Source organism: Clarias gariepinus, chromosome 10 (assembly GCF_024256425.1).
Source record: "Clarias gariepinus isolate MV-2021 ecotype Netherlands chromosome 10, CGAR_prim_01v2, whole genome shotgun sequence".
Lineage (NCBI taxonomy): Eukaryota > Metazoa > Chordata > Actinopteri > Siluriformes > Clariidae > Clarias > Clarias gariepinus.
The window spans coordinates 19,353,975-19,374,610 of record NC_071109.1 but is presented as its reverse complement, the minus strand read 5'-3'; the positions used below and the strand labels follow the sequence as shown (position 1 = coordinate 19,374,610).

Here is a 20,636-nt window from a genome sequence, read left to right as displayed (position 1 = left end):
GGGTCCCTGGTTACCGACATGTCCCAGTAAAGTCAGGCTATTTACAGATATGCAAACCTCGTGCTTACTGGTAGAGACTTTTCAAACTTTTTTCTTTTTCTTAATAAACTGCATATGCAACAAATAATAAAGAAAAGGGAAATCTCAAATATTTGTGACTGCATCGTGTGAGAATAATAGACTTTTTTGTGGGTTTGTGACTTTTTGTGGGTAAAGTGTAGAAGAAAGCAAAATGATTCCCTGAAGTGTTGTTGGCTTGTTCAAGTCGAGTAGATACTGTACATAGAGTGATGATATAATAAGGCTTTAGGAATGTACTGCTACATAAGACAACACAATGTGTACTGTATATAACAAGGTATACATAAATTATACTGCAACATAAAGTGCACACGTGGTACACGAGCAAGTGTGTGAAAACACTGCAAGACAATTACATTTCTACTTAAAAAAAGGAAAAACATACAAATTTATCTGGATATGTATAATCTCTCTCTCTCTCTCTCTCTCACTTCTTTAGATTCGCTGACCTCTAAACTCTCACTCAAGTGATGGAGGATCTGACAGGGTTGCCTCCTGTGAAATGACCAGACGTTTACTGTGTGTCTACCTGGTAAACAATCCAAGTATGTAGACTAAATAGGTCTTGACTAAATGTTGTTTTCCACCAGAAATTAATAAATGTGAAACTACAACTCATTTGTTAAATCTTTGTATATAAGTCTTGTACATGACCATTCCGGACAGTTATATGCTTCTAAAGATTAATATGCACTCTGGTCGTTCTAGTCTGGCTACTTTAGTTATAATTTGTTATCTGGAGAGTAAATTAGGATGCGAACCAAAGCTTACACAGCACTGCTGATAACCCTAACCCACTCATCATTACTGGACAGAAAGTCAGCTGCTTATGTTTTATGTCACTACTAAGTTTCTGTTATCTTCCTTTTATCATCTTGAATGTTTTAATCAACTGAAAGTCATCCATTCTGAAAATGCTTATTATTGGTGCATTAAACATGCATTAAATCAAGAGATCTTATTATTTCAATCTTCAGTATGTTTACATGCCATATATTTAATATTAAACTGTACTTATTGCTTGTACACCAATACAATTATAATACAAAGTAATCAGTCATTTAGATTATACCATGCTAATATGTTATATATATCATATCTCAATCTAAAGCTCAGACATTTTTTTAATTATGCATTGTGTTCTGTGTGGGGACAATTCAGGAAAGCAAAGATGTCATTTTTGCAACAATGTATATTTTTCATACACATTAAATGTGTAATCATTTTAAATACTGAAAGTTTAAATAGTTATTAAATGTTGATTTTAAAACAATAAAAAGACAAGCATGTTACAAGTTTTTTTTATAATTTTCACGAACATTTATGAACACTGTATTTATAGTCATGTGACTATGAATCATAATATTTGAGGAGGAAATATGGCCAGACATTTTTTCCAATCAAAGCAGAGTTTACTCAGGATATCAGATTTAAAGATGGCAGTTGGTGATCTGTGTGATCCTAAATTGTATTTAAACTGGACAAACTTTAACAAGCCCAAGTGATTTTAAAACTCTCATCTGTACACATGGAGAGAGAAAAGCTGATTTGTTGATCACCTGCTGTATTGTCAAGGGATCAAGGCAGGCTTTTGCTGTGTCTCCAGCACTGGTCTATTTTGAAGATACCTGCAGCCCTCATGACTGGGTTCCTCCTGATAAAGCACTTCTACAAAGCCCAATGTGTGTGTTGAGTTGTGAAAATAGTAAAACAGAGAGAATCTGCGTGTGGGTTTGCGTGTGTGTGTTCGTGAGTGCATGTACAGATTTAAACTCACCTGGTTGATGTGTTTGAGTTTGTCAATGATCTGGCTGACAACAGGCTCAGGGTGCTTGTGTTTGGTGTCTGATCCGTGAGGGTGGCTCTTCCTCGGGCCCGGCCCTGAAAACCTATTCAAACACAACAAAGACATTAAGCTATGCGATCATCAAAATCATGGGCCGTGCTCTCCAGTTATTTTATTTCTCAAATTACAAAATATACAGTATAACTGAAATCTGGTAAGAGCCTGTCAATTGAAGCTGAGTTATGAGAGTAAATGTGGACTATAGTGCCATCTAGAGGTGAAGGGAACAAAGAGGCTCCATGAATTTAATACATAACTATATTTAAGTACTATTAAAAAAAAAAAATTCAGACAGGAAGTAACAGCTTACACTCCCAAGAGAATGGATGCACTTTATGTGGAGATAAAATTTTATATCATCTACTTCACAAATGAAAAAGATTGGGGTTTTGCAGTGAAGCTCCATAAATCGTCAATTGACTATCACATCCATTTACACACGAATCATAAACTGTGCACAATATACAAGACTGTACAAACGCTGTGAGCCTCCCCTCATTTTTTTCACATTTTGCTTCCAGGGAGCCGGAATTTATTCTATTTTTAATGCAGTCTTGACAAATAGTTCTTCAGGCTTCTTTTTTGGCTCTAGTTTTTGGCAAGTTTTTGGATCTGATTTTCAGTCCAGTTCTGTACCTGAGCAGTTTCACATTAATATACTAGTTTGTTAAGCCACACAGTAATGCATGTAACATTGAAACATTAAAAAAAACATCTAACTTAAGGCATGGACCAGTGAGAAACAGGTGCTGATGATCAGGCCGGTGATTAATATACTGCTGATGCTGAATGATTAAAGCAGAAAGAGAGGAAATGAGGTTACTGCTTATGAGTTTACGCATATATAATACACATATTTGACACAGTAAAACATTTGTTCCTCTTTCTTTCATTTAATCTAATTGAATACCATTTAATATGAAGAAATGAGGAGTGGCTCAAACCTTTTACACAGTACAGTCTAAAAATAGTTCAGAATTGTCTTTGCATAGGACATGCTTGAAAACATTCTAGGGAGGCATGTTTATGTGCATCTAGGTATTTCTGTGTGCGTGTGTGTCTTTATATGTGTTTAATATGTGCTTCCCTCTAGCGCTCTCTCTTTTTCTCAGAAGACCAATGAAACTGATGTTCCAGTACATTACTCCAGTTACAATGTAATTAGTGTACTAGAGACTTACTCTGTCGGAGGCTGAGGGACACAGAAGCACTGAGCAACTGCCACAAATCCTACGCTGACACACAACTTCCACTTGCACTAACACTACACTGTCAATCTCACAACTCCACTACAGTCAATAAAACGGTTCATAACCTGTTTGGTTGTGGCAGAGTGGAAGCATTACCCATAAAATGTGACTTTTCATCAGCACCAGCCACAAAGAAGGTAAATGAGACTTACTATCACATCACACCAAAATAAACGACTCATAAAAAAACAACAGAAAGAGAAAGAAGAGAGAGAGAGAGACAGAGAGGCAGAGAAACAAGTATATGAGATCATGGGCCATTCTTAGCAATGAATTAACCCATCATCATTCACAGTCTCATCGACCCGATGCCGAGTTTCTTCATTAAACCAAATTACATTTGCATACTTATTTATACTCCTTGTTAGCCTTGATGACAGGCCACCTTCCGGCCTTAATCATTACATTAATAATACATACACATATTCAAGAACAAAGAGATATGAACATAAAAAAAAGATGAACAGAAATGAGAGATGGAGAGAGAGAGTATGGGTACCTAAACTACTTTTTCAATGGCAAAGCTGAATGTATATCATATAAAGATCAAGATTAATCAATTTTAATTGCTTAAATATGACATTTATGTAAAGATTAGTTAAGAAGCGCCTCTTCAGTATACAGGATGAACATATGGCTGTCCCAGTTAAGGTCCAATTCTAGTATCCAGGCATCTTTGATTCATTTTAAATGTTAAATTTGACAAAAATGAACCCTGAAAGTGGTGAAACAACACTCTGGGTGTTACTTCAACACGGGGGATTTTGCTGTGCACACTGGGAAACCCTGCTGATGAAACCCTGCTCACAATCACTTTGCGGGCGCATATATTTGCTGGCAGGATATCTGCATATATTTCTGCTAACTGTGTGTTAACTAAGGCAGAACAAAGACAGCAACGAAAACACAGAACGCTATTTACTTTACTTTACTTAACCTTTACTTAATTACTTGCATGCAAACTGCTGACTCAGTCAGCACTCCTAAATTAAATGTATTAAAACATGTATTAAAATATGTCTATAAAATATCATTTTGTTTAATTTGTTTAATAGCTATATATTAACTCTCTAATAACTATATAATCACTATACAAGTACGAGGTTAATATTTGTATTGCATGTTAAATTTTGCTTTAAATCTTTATTCTGGTTAGGCTTTTGTGTTCACCCACATGACATGAAATATATCAATTCAAGTAACTTCTCTGTAATTGTTTAAGTTAAGTTACAGAAGTGGGAAAAGGTAATGAAGTTATATAAGTTGACGCTAAATATCAATTACCATGCCAATCAGCAAACCAGGATTAACAAAACTGTTTTAAAACCTCCACAATGACTTTGTGAAATGAAAGATGTTGTATTTAAAGTAGTTATTTTGATTTGTTAAGAAGCGTAAATACCAGAAAAAGGAGGAAGACGAAATACAGCTGAAAATGGTACGGTTTAGTTTTAAGAAATAGTCAAATCCACCAATCCACACCAGACACTATCTTGCGAATGCACATATGATTGTAAGGATAAAGATAATGTGTCACAAATGTGTTAGAACTAGTGCCAGACTACACTACTCAGAACACACCTTCCAGCACACACACACTAGTTCTCCACATTACTGATTACTTTATTCTGAAACTCATCACACAACTCACACCGTATATATCCATCCATCTACCCATCTTGGAACCTCTGTCGTCCACTTAGGAACCATTGTGGTGACCATTGGGAACGCCAACTAGCCTAATCTGCATGTCTTTGAACAACTCCCTGCACACAGACCAGAGGCAGGAACCGAACGCAGGATCTGGAGGTGAAGGACAACAGTGCTAACCACTAAGCACACCATATATAGTGGCTCTCAATTCACTCACCAAACTGCAAAGTAATGTCCTGTGTTTTCTCTGCGAGGTTCTTGCCAAGCCGTTTTTATTACTCTGTGTTATCCTTGTTTATGTCTGTTATACAGATTGTCCATCAGTGGAGAAATAAACATGCCATTTCAATGAGCACTTCCTGATTCAGGAACTACCGGAATGCAGCTTTCATCACTGTCTCATTCCATCCACTGCCCGCAGCGAGCACCCAGAATTCCAGAGCATATCAGAGGTGCCTCTTTTTCCTAAGGTCACAGCGAGAAGCTGTGTTGAAATTGAAGCCAAGTTTAAAGAGCTTGACAAAGTGTTCAGAGAAAGACATTGAACATAGAACCTTGTTTTCAGACCATCAAAGTTAAGTGTACTGGGAAGTAGCCAGATAAAACTGGTGACTCTTTTTGTGTTGCTCAGTCCATCCCATCTGGTTAGAGAACATTATAGAAAGGCAGCACTGAAGCAGCAGCCCTGGGCAGTTTCTGCATCACCTGTGTATTTCTCGGTGTAGGTGATAGCTGCGTAACTTGGAGCGAGTTATATGTAACTTGGTTATATGTTAAGCGTCGTCTGCCATTAACCTTCCAGAAGCAGCTAAAACAGTATACCAGTGAGCCTCCTCTACTGCGTCCACAAGGATTACGCTAAGTCTTCTCTCAAATAAGCAGTTGAAACGTTAAATGAGCAAAGACCAGGGCAAATAATCCAAAACAGAAAGTAAGAATGTGGTAAAAAAACAAAACAAAACAAAAAAAAAACAGAAGACTTGCTTAAATAGGAGGTGGTTGGATACAAACAAGTGAGCAAAAGTCTAGGCAGAATTCCAGAGAGCAACAGCTTGCAGGTGGAGAGCTGTGATGGGCGTTTGTATTTCACCATGAAATCTAGGAATTGCAGTATTGACCCGATATAGGTCTTAAATCTAGTAGTTATGTGACATTTCCTATGCCAGTTCTACTTTTCAGATTTCGCCCCTTCTCCAGGTAGCAGTGTTTACTGATCCAATGGCCTTTGCCTGGTTAATTGATTCTGAGATTACTAACCATTTTGGGCTTGATATTCATAGATGTTTTTTTGAGAATTTTTCAGTAAAGTTTGCTTGACCTGCAATTATTTTTGTCCATCATTGCATGAGAGAATACCACGCCATCTTCATCTCTTAGGGAACCAAGGGCAGTACACCAACAAGCTGAACTTAGAGCTCGAGCAAGTACATAAACAAATTGTGCAGCTCACTCACTGCTTGTATGGATAAATTTGTTGTGGAGCCCAGGGGGTGCAATAGCTCTGGTGCTCACTATTCTCCACTAGCCAAGAGGAGGTCAGTGAGCAGACCAAGATTGCCCAATTCATCTGCCTCCTGACCGGAAAGGATCTCGGTGGGCTACGGAGGTTTAGAATAAAGGTAGAGAAAGCATTACCTCCTACGATTATTTCCTAGAGAGATTCCTGTGCGTCTTCCCTCCTGAAAGAAAGGAGGTAGGCGAACGCCTACTCATCTTTAAGCAGAGTAACCAAAGGCGCTGAACAATATGCACCGAGCTTCTGTACCATGGCAGCTAGCAGTGGATGGAATAAGCCTGCCCTCAATGCAGCATTTTAATAGTGGCTCAAGGCAGGACTGCTGATGGACCTGGCCTACAGGGATAACATGGTATCAGTGGTTGAATTGATTACCATGTCCATTCCCCTCCATGCCCTGCTGAAAAGAAGACCCCTATCCGTCTAACCAAGTAGTTTTCCGACCAGAGCCAATGCAGTATGATCTATGTAAGAACGGCAAGGGAAAATGATCGTCTGCAACAATGGTGTAAACAGCTGTACTTCTACCGTTGCAGCCCTCAGCATATCGCAGCACTCTGTTACTGTAGGTCAAATCTCAGCAAGCCACTCAAGTTCCCTTCTAGTTACTCATCACGATCTTGTGCAGAACATACTTTACACTCAACTAAGAATTTTGTCTTTAAAGCATTAATTGATCACGGAGCTGCAACGATCTGTATTGCTTATTCCTATCAGCAGTCACACTCTCACAGACTGCAAAGAACTTGCAAATTGGAGCACTGCACTTTGAAGAGATCTCACTACTAATCATTGTCACTATGCAGTTCCGAATCGTCCTGGGATTTCTGTGTACGCAAATCCACAAATCTCTTGGTCAGACAGCAAGATATTTGTTACAGTATGTTGGTCAACCCACTCACCAACATTGGCTGTGTTATTTTTTTGTATAGAAAAAGAAGAGTGGACTTAGACCCTGCATTGATTATCTGGGGCTTAACAAAACCACTGCCAAATAAATTTGATCTGCTTTCCCAAAGGAACTACAGCACTGTTTGGGTTTTGTAAATACCTACTGTTGTTTCATCAGTAATTTCAGTATGATGGCAGCCTCTTTAGCACTCCTTTAAAGAAAGCAACGTTCACAGATTCTTGCCAGAAGCCAAACCATCCAGACCCTTAAATGTATATCAGTTTCCAGTCTTAAATATACTGAGATATTCCAAACCTTTATTGTGGACTTAGATGTACAGTATAAGAGAATGGTATAGGGGTTTGCTCAGATTACTAACCAAAGTAGTACAGAAAAAAGGATTTGTCAGAATTTGTGCAGAGATGCGTAGATAAGAAAGCAGGAATGAGAAACACAAAAGCTCAATGTGTTTCTTTCTTTCTCCTATATTTCCCCAGACAGTGTTGTGCAAAAGATGCCCTGTGATGACCTCCAAGTGATGAGAACGCATGTTTATAGGCTAATTTCAGACTGCACTCTGCCTTTAATATGAATAGAAATTCTCGCATGAAAGTAAGACATTTCTTTCCCATGGTTTGCATTTTGCAAAAGTTACAACAATCTAACAAACACTCACACACAAAAGACTTTCTTGTAGTTTTAATATAGTCTTAAGGAGTAGCTCTCCAGGCTCACCAAAGCAAAGGACGTTTTTGGCCCTTATCCGTGGTGATCAGTTTCTGAGGAATGTTTTTTTTTTAGGCCACACAGAGACTTATGAATCATTCATCAGCATACCGGGTTTACACACTGCACTGAGCCTAGCAGATAGTTATAGCGTATAATATACACATTCCCATGCAAAATATAAAAATATATATTTGTATGATTTATTCAACAGATTTTCAACAAAATTAAAATCTAAAGACTAAAAGTCATGTCTCAAAACATTAATAGCTTAAGTGAGTTGTTTTAGCATTTTGGTATTTTATGTATACAACACTTATGTACGTTTTCTCCATAATGTCAGCTGTGTAAAGTCATTTTTGGACAAATGCAACAACTGAGATCCTGAAAACTGAGCACTTTAGATAATCTGATATAAAACGAATCTTATATATTCCTTAGTGGTGCCGATCTACTTTTTTTCACTATTTTTGAGAGAAAATACTATTCAGTGGCAGTCTTATGAGAATTACTCATTTAGAGTTAAATATACTCTGTAGGAAATGTAGGAGGGTTGATCAGCTGGCACTAAAAAAGACCCCTGAAAGAAGTAATGTAAAACTATATATGTATATGTTTTGCTCTATAATTCTGTATATAATTTCACTTTATTCCAGGCAAACTATAATCTCATCACAAATGTTATTTCCTTGTATCTGCACATTGTCTACAGCTTTGCGCTATTTGTCTCCCCCCATGTCTGGTTCTCATTATCTCTGGAAGGTGGGAGAGTGGCCACTGACATTCTCTAGCTGCTGACATTCCTAAAGCTCGCTGCCCATCAGCTTACAGTGATTGAGCTTAGCTGCTGCTTTCTATTCTCCTCACTGTCATGTCTCAAATCTAAAGCACCTGAGTGAGCAGCTTACCTCCGATATGCTGACACGCAAAAAAAATATACAACAGTGACATATATATATATATATATATATATATACTACGTCCATCACGGGTACAGCAGCATGACATCCGCATGAACCCAGTCGCGGTGATGTAGATAGACACGGAGAAATAAATATATACTAAACTAATTGTTATAATTATAAAATTATAATGACCTAATGCTATTGAGTGCGATGTCATTTGCACTCATTACAGATAGAGTTTTACATGATGCTAGACTGCATTGCCTTTCATGCCTGTGTTATCCAGGCTCAGATCAAAAGTGAGAGAAGGTTCTGAAAGGTGGAGGTGCTGAGGCACAAGGCGAAGTGAAATACAGCAAACTCCAAATTGGGTTCCACTGGGTGAGCGGAGAGCCACACAGAGGCGGTGAACGCGTTCGAAGGAGCAATTAAGCAAGCGGAGAGAAGCAACAGCTTCGACGACATTAATAACCCTTCACGCAGCCTGAGTCAAGATTTACACCCCAACGCCTGTCAAGCGAGGGATGGAGTGTGCAGAGCTCATCACTTCTCGACAAACACAACCTTCAGTTCACCTACCTCCGCGCTCTCTGCCTCAGGCACACCACACAACTAAAGTCAATTGCCTCCCATACAAAATATTCCTCAGCATTACATTACAAACGGCAGCATATAATATGTTTCCTGGGGAGATTATGAAATGCCAATATCCTAGGAAGGAATGTGGGAAGATAAATGCATAACATTCTGCTCTATAGTTCATAGTGCTACACGAGAGAAATGATGCATGAAAACGTATACTAAAATGAATAGGGCATTCATATACAATAGAGTCCATGTGTATTGTGGCACTGCTGTTGTTTACTCACTTGTCTGTCATCTCCTGCCCATTCCAGCAGAGGGAGCCGTTGGGGAGTGCCGCTGGCTCTCGGCTGCACAGCGTCTCCCCAAGATTGCCATAGAAGAAACTGAAGCCCCTCAGACTCTGAATGAACTCTCTATAAATACATAGAAAAAAGAGCAGAGTGTATGAAATGGGTCATCTTTGAAAAAAAAAATGTGGATTAGTTGAAATGAAGGGGGAGGGGAGATGGGGAAATCGGATCCCCTCCATTTCCTCGTGCTCGGGGTGTAAAAATAAGTTAATTTGCAGTGTTTTGATAGTAAATGGACACTGAGGATCAGACTTCACAGCCTGCTGCGCTGGTTCACATGCACTCATCTGTTCATCAGTGAGCAGGAGGGAGGAAGCTCGCAAGATGGAAAAGGCAGAAGGCAGCTCAATGTCACTGTCACGGCAGGAGACAAAGCCAGTGTTAATGAGCCGCTCTCCGTCAGCATCACCTCACACACACACACACACACAGACACACACACACAGACACACACACACACACACACACACACAGACAGTACATTCTGACCTGCACACACCTGTAAAGATCAAATAGCATTGCTGAAAATACATTACTGAAATACATAAAGAATAACTATTTCATTTTATCTGTAAACAAAATAAAATGTCAAATGTTTTCATTTAATAGAAATTAGAAGTTTGAAGTTTAATTCAGGATCAATAAGTATCTATCTATCTATCGATCTATCTATCTATCTATCTATCTGTTTATCAAGTATTTTATGTATCAATATTATGCATTACACATACGCATAAAAACTTGCCTTTTAGTGTTGGAATTTAGATGTATTTTTGGTCATATTCGTCTCATACAGAAGTACACAGTAACACAGGACTACACACACACTCCCACACACGCATACACACGCATACACACTTAGACACATACACGCTCTATGGCACACATATACACACACTACCACACACACACACACACACACAGACACATACACACATTATTACACACATATACACACACACACACTCCCACATACACAAACACACAGACACACTCAGACTCATACAAACACATACACATACACACACTCCCACACACAGACACACACACACACACACACACATACACAAACACTCCCACACACACAGACACACAGAGACACACACACACTCCCACACAGGCCAGCATTGCTAAAGCCATCATTAAGAGGTGACTCGAGTCAGAGCTGAACACAAGGCCTCTGGACAGCCAGGTGAAGGTTAAGGGCAGAATCAGAGGACAGCCCTAAACATTATACTTGCTGAGAGCACACTGAAAGTGTGTGTGGAGTGCTGTGCTGGAGAGCTATCTATTACAGCACGCCAGCCAGCTCTCGAGACTGCCGCTGTACGAGACACCAGTGGATTGTTTGAGTTGTAGATAAGACACAAATGCACCGTGAGTAGCTCCAATCATTATTCAGCCATTAGATACACTATTGATTTCCTGTCATTTTTGCTTCTTTTTTTTTTTCTTTCCAAAGTGGAGCAATAAGTCATTCAACATGGTAATGTACTACAGCTATCTGAAGAAGTCAGACTGTGCACAGTATAGCCAAGTCCAGGAAATCTTCTATTTTACACATCTTTCGACAAAGCATTCTGTTGGATATCCAGAAGCTTTACTTTACTTAAGTCTTGTGACTTTTTATTACAAATTATGCTTAAATCAATAATCTAATTTCCTGCACATTAACTTTAATATCATCTTTTAATTAATTCATAATATCCCAAATATATTTGATGGCAACTAGCCTAGGCGTTTTAACGTTTTGTACTTCACATGAGACACACAAAGTAATTGTAGAAAGCAAAGACGTTTTTTAAAAGTACTGTAATCAAATGAAATATTTGGCTCTCAACTGCTTTGCTCACTCAGTCAGTCAGGCACTCATGCACTTTCGGTAAATGTTTTATCTTGGACAGGGTCGTGGGAGATACAGAGTCTAGAAAATGTTGATCATTTATTAAAGGACAAAACAACTGCAACGGAATGCTTTAGATAACTAGAGATCTGTCTTTGTCAATCAATGTGGAATTCTGGCCAATTCTTCTTTGCAGAGTTGCTTTATTTCAGCCACACTGGGAGGCTTTGGGCACGAAGCGCCTGTTTAAGGTCCTGCCACTGCATCTCAGTGGAGTTTAAATCAGGTCAAGGCCAAACCTATTTCAAACCCTAACTTTTTTCAGATTGCGGTCTTGCCGCATAATTCAGCTTTGCTCGAGCGTCACGTCACAGCCTGATGAATGGACGTACTCCTTCAGGATTTTTCAGGTAGAAAGCAGAATGTATGTTTCCATCAATTATAGACAGACCCTGAAGCATGAAACTTACCCACACATCAAACTATCACCCACAATGCTGTTGACATGATGTTTTTTTTATATAGTGGAATGATGGGTTAACTTCATGACAGATTCAGTGGGTTTTGGGCCCATTATGGTCCTCGCGGGGAAAACATGAGACATGCCATTGTTTATTTTGGTCAGCAGAAGTTTTAGCCTTCCAACTCCTCCACAGATAACAACCTTCCCCAGTCTCTTTCTAAATGTGGAACCATGAGCGCTGCATTCTTAGGAAGTCTGCCATGTCTGAAAAGATTCACTACTGTGAATTAAGTTTCCTCTCACTCATAATGTCTCACACTGAATACTCGCTCTCATTTAACTGTCAATTTCTCTAGAACTGGCTTTTTACCTCCTTTTAAACTGATATTTTTAAAATATCTTTATTTCCTATCTTTTCCAGAATTTTAGCTTTTTGAGAGCTCTCAGCACACTATACTGTATATATGTGGAAATGTTCTATTTATGCAATGATGTAATTTAATAGAGCGGAAATCATCTGGGTCTGTCTAGCCTAATTGAACCCAATTATCATTTACAGTTGGTCAATACACTTCCATCAACTTTAGTAAATATGCCTCCTTATTTACCGAGAGATTTTCATTCTGTGTGTGTGTGTGTGTGTGTATGCTGAAAAAGAATTCAAGCTTGGACCTGAGTCTATAAATGGAAAAATCAAAAAGTGGCACTAACTGCTCTACGCAACACTGCTCTAGCCAATCAGAAAAAGGGTGCATTCGTGCTCGGTGACATTTTATACTTATATTGGTCAGCTAACCCGGGCCATATATTTGTGGGCCAGACGTTCTGACAGAGCAATGGATGCAGGAAGGAGTCTGTTATACCGATGGGTTTAAATATCAACAACCTTTCTCCCATGTCTCTCACTCCTCCTTTAATTGGATGATTGAGAAACTAAGGGAACCATTACTTTTACACAAACGGCCGGTTGGTGTTAAATAATAAAAATAAAACAAAAAAAACATGTTTTATAAGCATAATGTTTTATGTAACAAAAAAGAATAACTAATTTACACAATGCACAAAGCACTTAATTAGAACTTGACAGTCCTGACCTCAATAAAACACCTTTGAGATGAATTAGAGCGAAGACCACAAGCCAGGCCTTCTCGTCCAACGTCATTGTCTGACCTTACACATGTGCAAGCATGTTTGGTTTCTCAGAGTTACAACATTATCTGATTAGTATTAAATAAAAACCAAACACATTTTACCATTAATATGAAGACATAAATCAACATGTATTAACAAATTATTCATAATATTCATTAAAACACCATATCCATTGTAACAGTGCTGTTCTGAGCTGAGCATGGAACGTAACTGCCAGATTGTGGCAAGCCAATCACATCACGCCTTTCTGACACGTCATCAGTGAAGGAAAGATATTTCTTGTGCTGCACAGTAGCTGCTGTGAGTGGTTTAAATGTGTTCAGAAAGTTTTTGGATAATGTTGAAGCCAAGAAAATGACATTTGACATTTACATTTTGCCACTGCCAAAAAACATTATGTGATTTGGATGTACCAAAGACTTGACAGGACGAAACTGTAGTGTAAGCAGAACAATGTTACAAAACTTGTGTACTAGAGACATATTATAAGATGCACATGCTGTGTGTGTCATTCACTTTGTCTGGTTTTGGCTGCTATTACTGTAAGTTCTAAACCTTAGAGCACGACTGATAGATACGCAGTTAATTGATTTACAAACGGACGATACACCTTTACTATGATAAGGCACTGTCGGCTATATCCGAAATTAACCTAACCTGTAGGAGCAGGCTGATGATGACGTTTTTGTATTGCATGTACTGTTTCTCATGATCTTCAACAATTCTGCAGTTGGAAAATACTATGATATGGTTTAATACTTTAATATGGTTAGAACACAAAACTCTGCAGTGTTACGGCTCGGGTGCAGGACAACACCTCCGCACTACTGTATCAAACACTTGGCTACTTTTGTATTAAACACACACACACACACACACACACACACACACACACACACACACACATATTCGTTCATCCATTACCTGCGCTGTCCAGAGAGAGTCTCGTCTGGATCAAAGTTGACGGGCTGAATGACTAGCGCCTGCTTCACCGGTGATATCACTGCACGAGCCTTGCGCTGGGGTGTGTGAGAACACATGCTGCTCACCTGAAAAACATGATCAAGATTACATGACCAAATGACTAAACCTGTGGTGACACACTGTGCTATTTAATACATTGTTTTTGTGCAGCTTTAAACAGTGCCTAAGCATTTCATTCCGAGACGAGGCTCTCGAAAAAACCTTTTAAATTGCCCCTGTCAACTTGCAGTTTCCCTTGGGGGAATTCCCGCTGGCATCTTAAGGGCCTTCCGAGTGTACAAGTGCTTGGTGCAAACAACTCTGGAATGCAGGGCAAGAGGGAAGACATTAATGAGCCAGAACGCCCTGAAACTTTTTTCCCCTTATTCAGCTAATCACTTGGCTTGCCGCACAGCCTCCTTCTCCAGTTTGTTTATTTGGGCGACTTATGACAATAGGATTTACATAACAAAGCTACAACGCTGTCAAGCTAGTCAGCCACTTGCACCTTGTTCTTTCCCCTAATCATCATCCGTGCGCAGCCTCTTGTTCTCTCTGATAAACGCTATTGTTTTTATATGGAACAACATCATCATATTAAACACAGAGGCTCTTCTCTGTGCCGGGATGATAATAGAAAGTGTCTATTGTATTCAGGTGCAATAAAAATGCAAATGCATGTTACTGTTTAGCTCGTGCTTTAATGAATTGCTTTGGATTAATTTCCCAGGGGGGTCGGGAACTTAATTCTTAATTCTGGACTGAATTCTGCAGTGTAATGTTAGCGGCTAATTGTGCCCGGCTGGCTATAAGTGAAGATGTGCAGTGCACCAGCTGTAGAATACCAATGGGACCAAGCATTGTATAGATATCTTTATCAAAAGGTGGGGGGTGAAAAAGACATAGACTCACACACGTCTATATTAGCATAGCAATTGTGAAAATAGCAATGTGTAAAAATAAAGATCACAAACACACACAGCACAATCCAACCTAACCTTTGTCTGCCACATCTGTAGCATACTGTATGTGTGAACTCTATCCATCCATTCAGGAATCTCCATAGTTCAACTAGGGATTGTGGAGGCCATTGGTGACCATTTTATTTACTCACATTTGTACAACCGTGGTAAGATCTCCAGTCAGCATTCACATGCACACACTACGGTCAATTTGGAAACGATAATTAGCCTAATCTGCATGTCTTTAGACTGTGGGAGGACACCGGAGAACCTGGCAGAACCCACGGGGAAACATGCAAACTCCATGCATACAGACCCATTGCGGGAATTGAACCCAGAATCTGGAAGTGTAAGGTGACAGTGCTAACCACTTAACCACCAAGCCACATATGTGTGAACTATTTCAACGCATTTCTTTACTACCAGAAAAAAAACAGAAAGTGCTTCCCAGAACTCAGATATAATAGAGTTCTAAATCAAATTTGCTGTATTTCGTCAATATGTAACTGGACAGCAGTTATGTCTTTCAATTCTACATTTAGTTTGTGGTTATGTATTTACAGCATAGTTGTGTTATTATGTCTGTATAGAAAAAAAAACTTTCAAAAGAGCTGTCATGAAAGCGTTGCATAAAGTCCTGTAAAAAACAGCTATTTACAGTACTTCAATTTGTCATGTTTCTTCCATCCTAACCTAATACACTTAATTTTGAATTGACCGAATTTTACAGTTGAAGTGGAAAGTTTACATAAACTTAAGTACAAGTTAAAACAGATTTTAAACAATCCATTTGGAAATTGTTCATAACTTGTGAACAATTTTCAAATGGCTGAAGGTACCATGTTCATCAGTAAATACAATATTACATAGCTCTAAACACCACGAGACCACGCAGCCATCATGCCATTTAGAAAGGAGATACAGTATGTTCCATCTCCTAGAGATTTGGTACAAAAATCACAAATCAATCTGAGAACAACAGCAAAGGACCTTGTAATGTTAGCGTATGTATATCTCCAAAAAAACGAGACCAGTACAGACGTAACCTGAAAGGTTCAATCAAAGAAGAAGCAACTGCTTCAAAACTAACAAAAAAGAAGCCAGGCTATGGTTTGCCGCAACACACAGGGACAAGATCTTAATTTTTGGAGCAATAGTCTCTGGACTGATGGAACAAAAATTGAACTGTTGGCCATAATGACTTTTGTTATGCCTGGAGGAAAAAGGGGGAGAAGCTGAAGAACACCATCTAAATCGTGAGGCACTGGGGTGCAATCATCATGTGGTGGGGGTGTTTTTCTGTAGGAAGGATTGGTGCATTTCACAATGGCATCATGAGAAAGGAAGATAATGTGGATATATTGAAGCAACATCTCAATACATCAGCTAGGAAATTAAAGCTTGGTGGAAAATGGGTCTTCCAAATGGACAATGACCTCAAGCAAACTTCCAAAATGAGCAAAAAAAAAAAAAAAAAAACATGTGGGAGTAAAGAGGCCTACAAACCTCTTAGTTACACCAGTTCTGTCAGGAGGAAAGGGCGTGAATTCCAGCAACTTATTGTGAGAAGTTTGTAGAAGGCTACCTGAAAGGTTATACCAAAGATAAACAAATTAAACTTTTGACCCACTGGGAGTTTGATGAAAGTAATAAAAGCTTAAATTAATCTTCACGTATTTAATCAAAAATAGTGATCCTAATTGACCCAAGACAGGGACTGTTTACTAGGATTATTCGTCAAGTATTATGAAAAACTAAGTTTAAGCATATTTGGATAAGGTGACTTCACTCTCACTCTTTTTCCTGTATTCAGGGTCGCGTATCCCAGGAGAATCAGGCCACGAGGCAGGGTACACCCTGGACAGGGTGCCAATCCATCACAAGGCACACACACATACACTCACACACTCATACACACACTACAGGCAATTTGAGAATGCCAATCAGCCTAACCTACATGTCTTTGGACTGTGGGAGGAAACCGGAGATCCCGGAGGAAACCCACCAAGCACAGGGAGAAGATGAAAACCACTACACCAAGGTGACTTCAACTGGCAATAAACAAAAAGGTTACATTCACAGAGATGCCTTTCAGCTACCCTTACAAATACATTTCTTAAGAAAATTGGTTTTATGTACCTTTCTGAGCACAGAACATGTTGCATGATGTCATGTATCTAAGCTATGAAATGCACTAGAATTACTTTAAATCACATATTGTTGTTTGTGTTTCATCATCATCATCATTATCAAGAACCATCAAATGTCTCACTATGTCTCTTCAGCTGTTTTTCTCTTCTACCTATTGGTCAGTTCTTGCAAGGAATCTGATCCTCATCATGCCTTTCCATTATCTAACCATTCTCTTAGTGCGATCTCTCTCTTGTTCTTGCCATCTATCATTCCAAGCATAAGCATCCTACACTTTCTGGAGTTATTAGTGTTTGCGTTAAATTTTGTTAAATGTTTGTCTTGTTGTCCTGAATTTTCTCATATTTTTTAAACAATATTATTATATATATATTATATATTGTTAATGATTGGTAATAAATCACACCGTACTGTACATCTTAGCATGTATGTGGCATCCAGTAGTATAGCCAATAGGAATTATAGCAAATCAAGCAAGGAATAAAGCACTTTAGGAGTATAGGAAAATACTTAACAAAGATGATGTACAGCATTCCATCTCAGATCTCAAAATAGCAAAAAATTATTAACCATTACTGTAACCATTTATTTTAATGAAATAAACATTATATTAAATGATTTATCTTTGAGACAGGCTTGTTTCTGTTGACGCTTACAACAGCTCTAAACAATCACTTCCTAGCCAATGTTTTTTTTCTTTTTATCTCTCTCTCTCTTTCTATTGATAACATATTTTGTCATATAAAAAAAGTGCAAAGCCCTGTGCAAAGACTTTCCCACATAAAAAAAATAAAAGATACAGTTTTACCGCTTACGGTTACAAATTGCTGACACTGGAGACTTCTTCTAAAAACGGTAAACAAATAACTCATGCTCCCACCCCACAATTTCACCCCAAGTTAATCTTGGCAATTCTCTTAACTACCTACTCTCATACAACAACAACAACAACAACAACAAACAGGGGAAGTTGGGGCAAATAAATGCTTTTTCTTAAACCTCTGCATCTGTTGCCTCTAAAGACAGTGTAACACATATGGAGGAAAGGGCTATCTGCCATGTTCTGCTCACAGATCCCAACAATTTCTTGGAGTAAGAAATTCTAAGAGCAAGGCCATTCTGCATGGAGCGTCCACCGTAGACATCACATACGAGGGAAGTTCAATTTACTCTGAACTATATGAAATTTCTCATAAATGAAGGCATAAAACCTATTGACATTTACAGAAGACCTCAAGCACAGTACAGTGATGAGAAATATCTGAACGGTACAAAAACATAAATAAAGGGAATATATACTTTCCCCTCTCATAACTATATTCTGTTATTCTGGACAATCAGAAATCCCAGAAATTGGCTTGTATTATAATGATAACATTAATCTGCAGTTAGGACAGCTATCATTGCTCAGGATACAAAAAAAAAATTAATTAATGCCTTCTGTCCAGTTATATTGTAGGACATACAGTATCAGTGCTGCGGTAATATTATGTCATATAATATAATAACGGATTATATTACAGAACTATGTACTAGAATATTTATTACATCTACACAGGGGTGCCTACAGCCCAATACACAGGGACTAACGCACACACACCTTTTTAGGCTCAGTGATTTTACCATCAATGAAGATCAATATAAACTCTTTCTACAAGACAAACCCACAGGGGACCAAAATCTTGCTGGAGTGCATTTAGAGACAGGAAGAGCGGGAGAAGCTGATCACACTATTCATAACACAATTTCAATTTAGATTTATATTGAATCATGATGCAATAGGCTGTATACTTGTGCAAGTCCAGATTCTCTCTGCAACACTCATGCTCCGCACACACTTGCACCACTCTCCCAAACACAGACACACACCCACACTAATTCACAGCCACGGCACACTCTCTACTTCTAATGCTCTCCCTCTTGCTTGCTCTGGGGAAATCATTAGTGGCCAGCCTCTTCCAGTGTAATTTTGTGTGTGTAGAGAGGCCCTTCCCACCCCTGGCCTTGATTAATGTGGGGCTTGTGCTTTTCCTCCGAGTCTGGCGGCTGCACGTGTGGGACTCGGGGGACCTGTGGCACAGGGGAAAGTGTGGGTGAGATTGTTTCTCTCATTAAAAGAGTATTAGTAACATGGAGAAGCGGTAGCCTTGCTACTGAATAAGCCCGCCAAGGAGATAAAAGCCGTTTCAATGAGGCTTCTGAAATCTATCTACCAGCTATCTTGTATCTGTATTCCACAAACATGGAGAGGGGAGGAAAGTAGGATAGTGAGGACGGCCGTTAAAAGAATCCTGTAAAGATTATACACACTCTTAAACACACGTTGTAATGTATATTGTGCATGATGGATATTTGTTTTACAACTCCAAGTCATAGGTTAACTTAATCTTTTCCTAATGTAGCTGTAGAAATACCATTTAGATTTGTTTCTCTGAATCAACAAAATAATACAGTCATCAGGTTTAAAGTATTTCCACTCATATTGAAAATAACAAAAATAATCCTAGATTTTTATTTAATACCGTAGCTAAATTAACTAGAAACAAGACCACTGCAGAAATCTCCACAACAAAAACATACAGTAGTGAGAACTTCATAAACTTTTTCAATAACAAATTTGTAAATATTAGGCATAAAATTGAGGCTTTGAAACCAGACAATTTAGGTTATACAGATGATAAACTAATCACACCACATCAGAACCTAGAATACTTTACGTCAACCTGTGTATTAGATCCTATACCAACACATTTTCTCAAGCAGATAGTACCAGCAATAACAGAACTAACTAAATTAACTTTTTACTTAGCAGTGGGTATGTTCCCAAATCCTTTAAATTAGCAGTTATTAAACCGCTAATTAAGAAGCCTGACCTTGACCCTTGTCAGCTGTCCCATTACAGGCCGATATCAAACCTTTATCTCTAAGATTCTGGTAAAGATAGCACAGCAATTATCTTCATTTCTACACAGGAATTGCATACATGAACTGTATCAGTCAGGATTTAGGCCTCATCACAGCACAGAGACAGCACTTGTTAAAGTAGTAAATGACCTCGGATCAGGGTTGCGTCACTTTACTTGTGTTACTCTACCTCAGTGCAGCTTTTGATACTACAGATCATAGTATTCTTCTTCACAGATTAGAAAATGTAGTGGGAATTAAGAGAGCGGCCCTCTCGTGGCTTAGATCAAATTTGACTGATCGTTATCAGTTTGTAAATTTACATGGTGATTATTCTGCATGTTCTAAACTGTTCTAAACAGTTTGGTGTTCCACAGGGTTCAGTTTTAGGCCC

General features: G+C 38.7%; 1 protein-coding gene across 1 annotated transcript in view; it reads right to left on the bottom strand.

The window, feature by feature from the left end:
- The window catches only part of gpc3 (glypican 3), a 124,967-nt gene that overhangs the window by 39,699 nt on the left and 64,632 nt on the right, over window positions 1-20,636 (bottom strand). The window contains exons 4-6 of the mRNA XM_053506141.1: window positions 14,187-14,311; window positions 9,739-9,867; window positions 1,859-1,970 (exon numbers count right to left, since the gene is read on the bottom strand). Of these exons, the coding sequence (XP_053362116.1) occupies window positions 1,859-1,970; window positions 9,739-9,867; window positions 14,187-14,311 (366 nt within the window). The remainder of the gene's footprint in view (window positions 1-1,858; window positions 1,971-9,738; window positions 9,868-14,186; window positions 14,312-20,636) is intronic.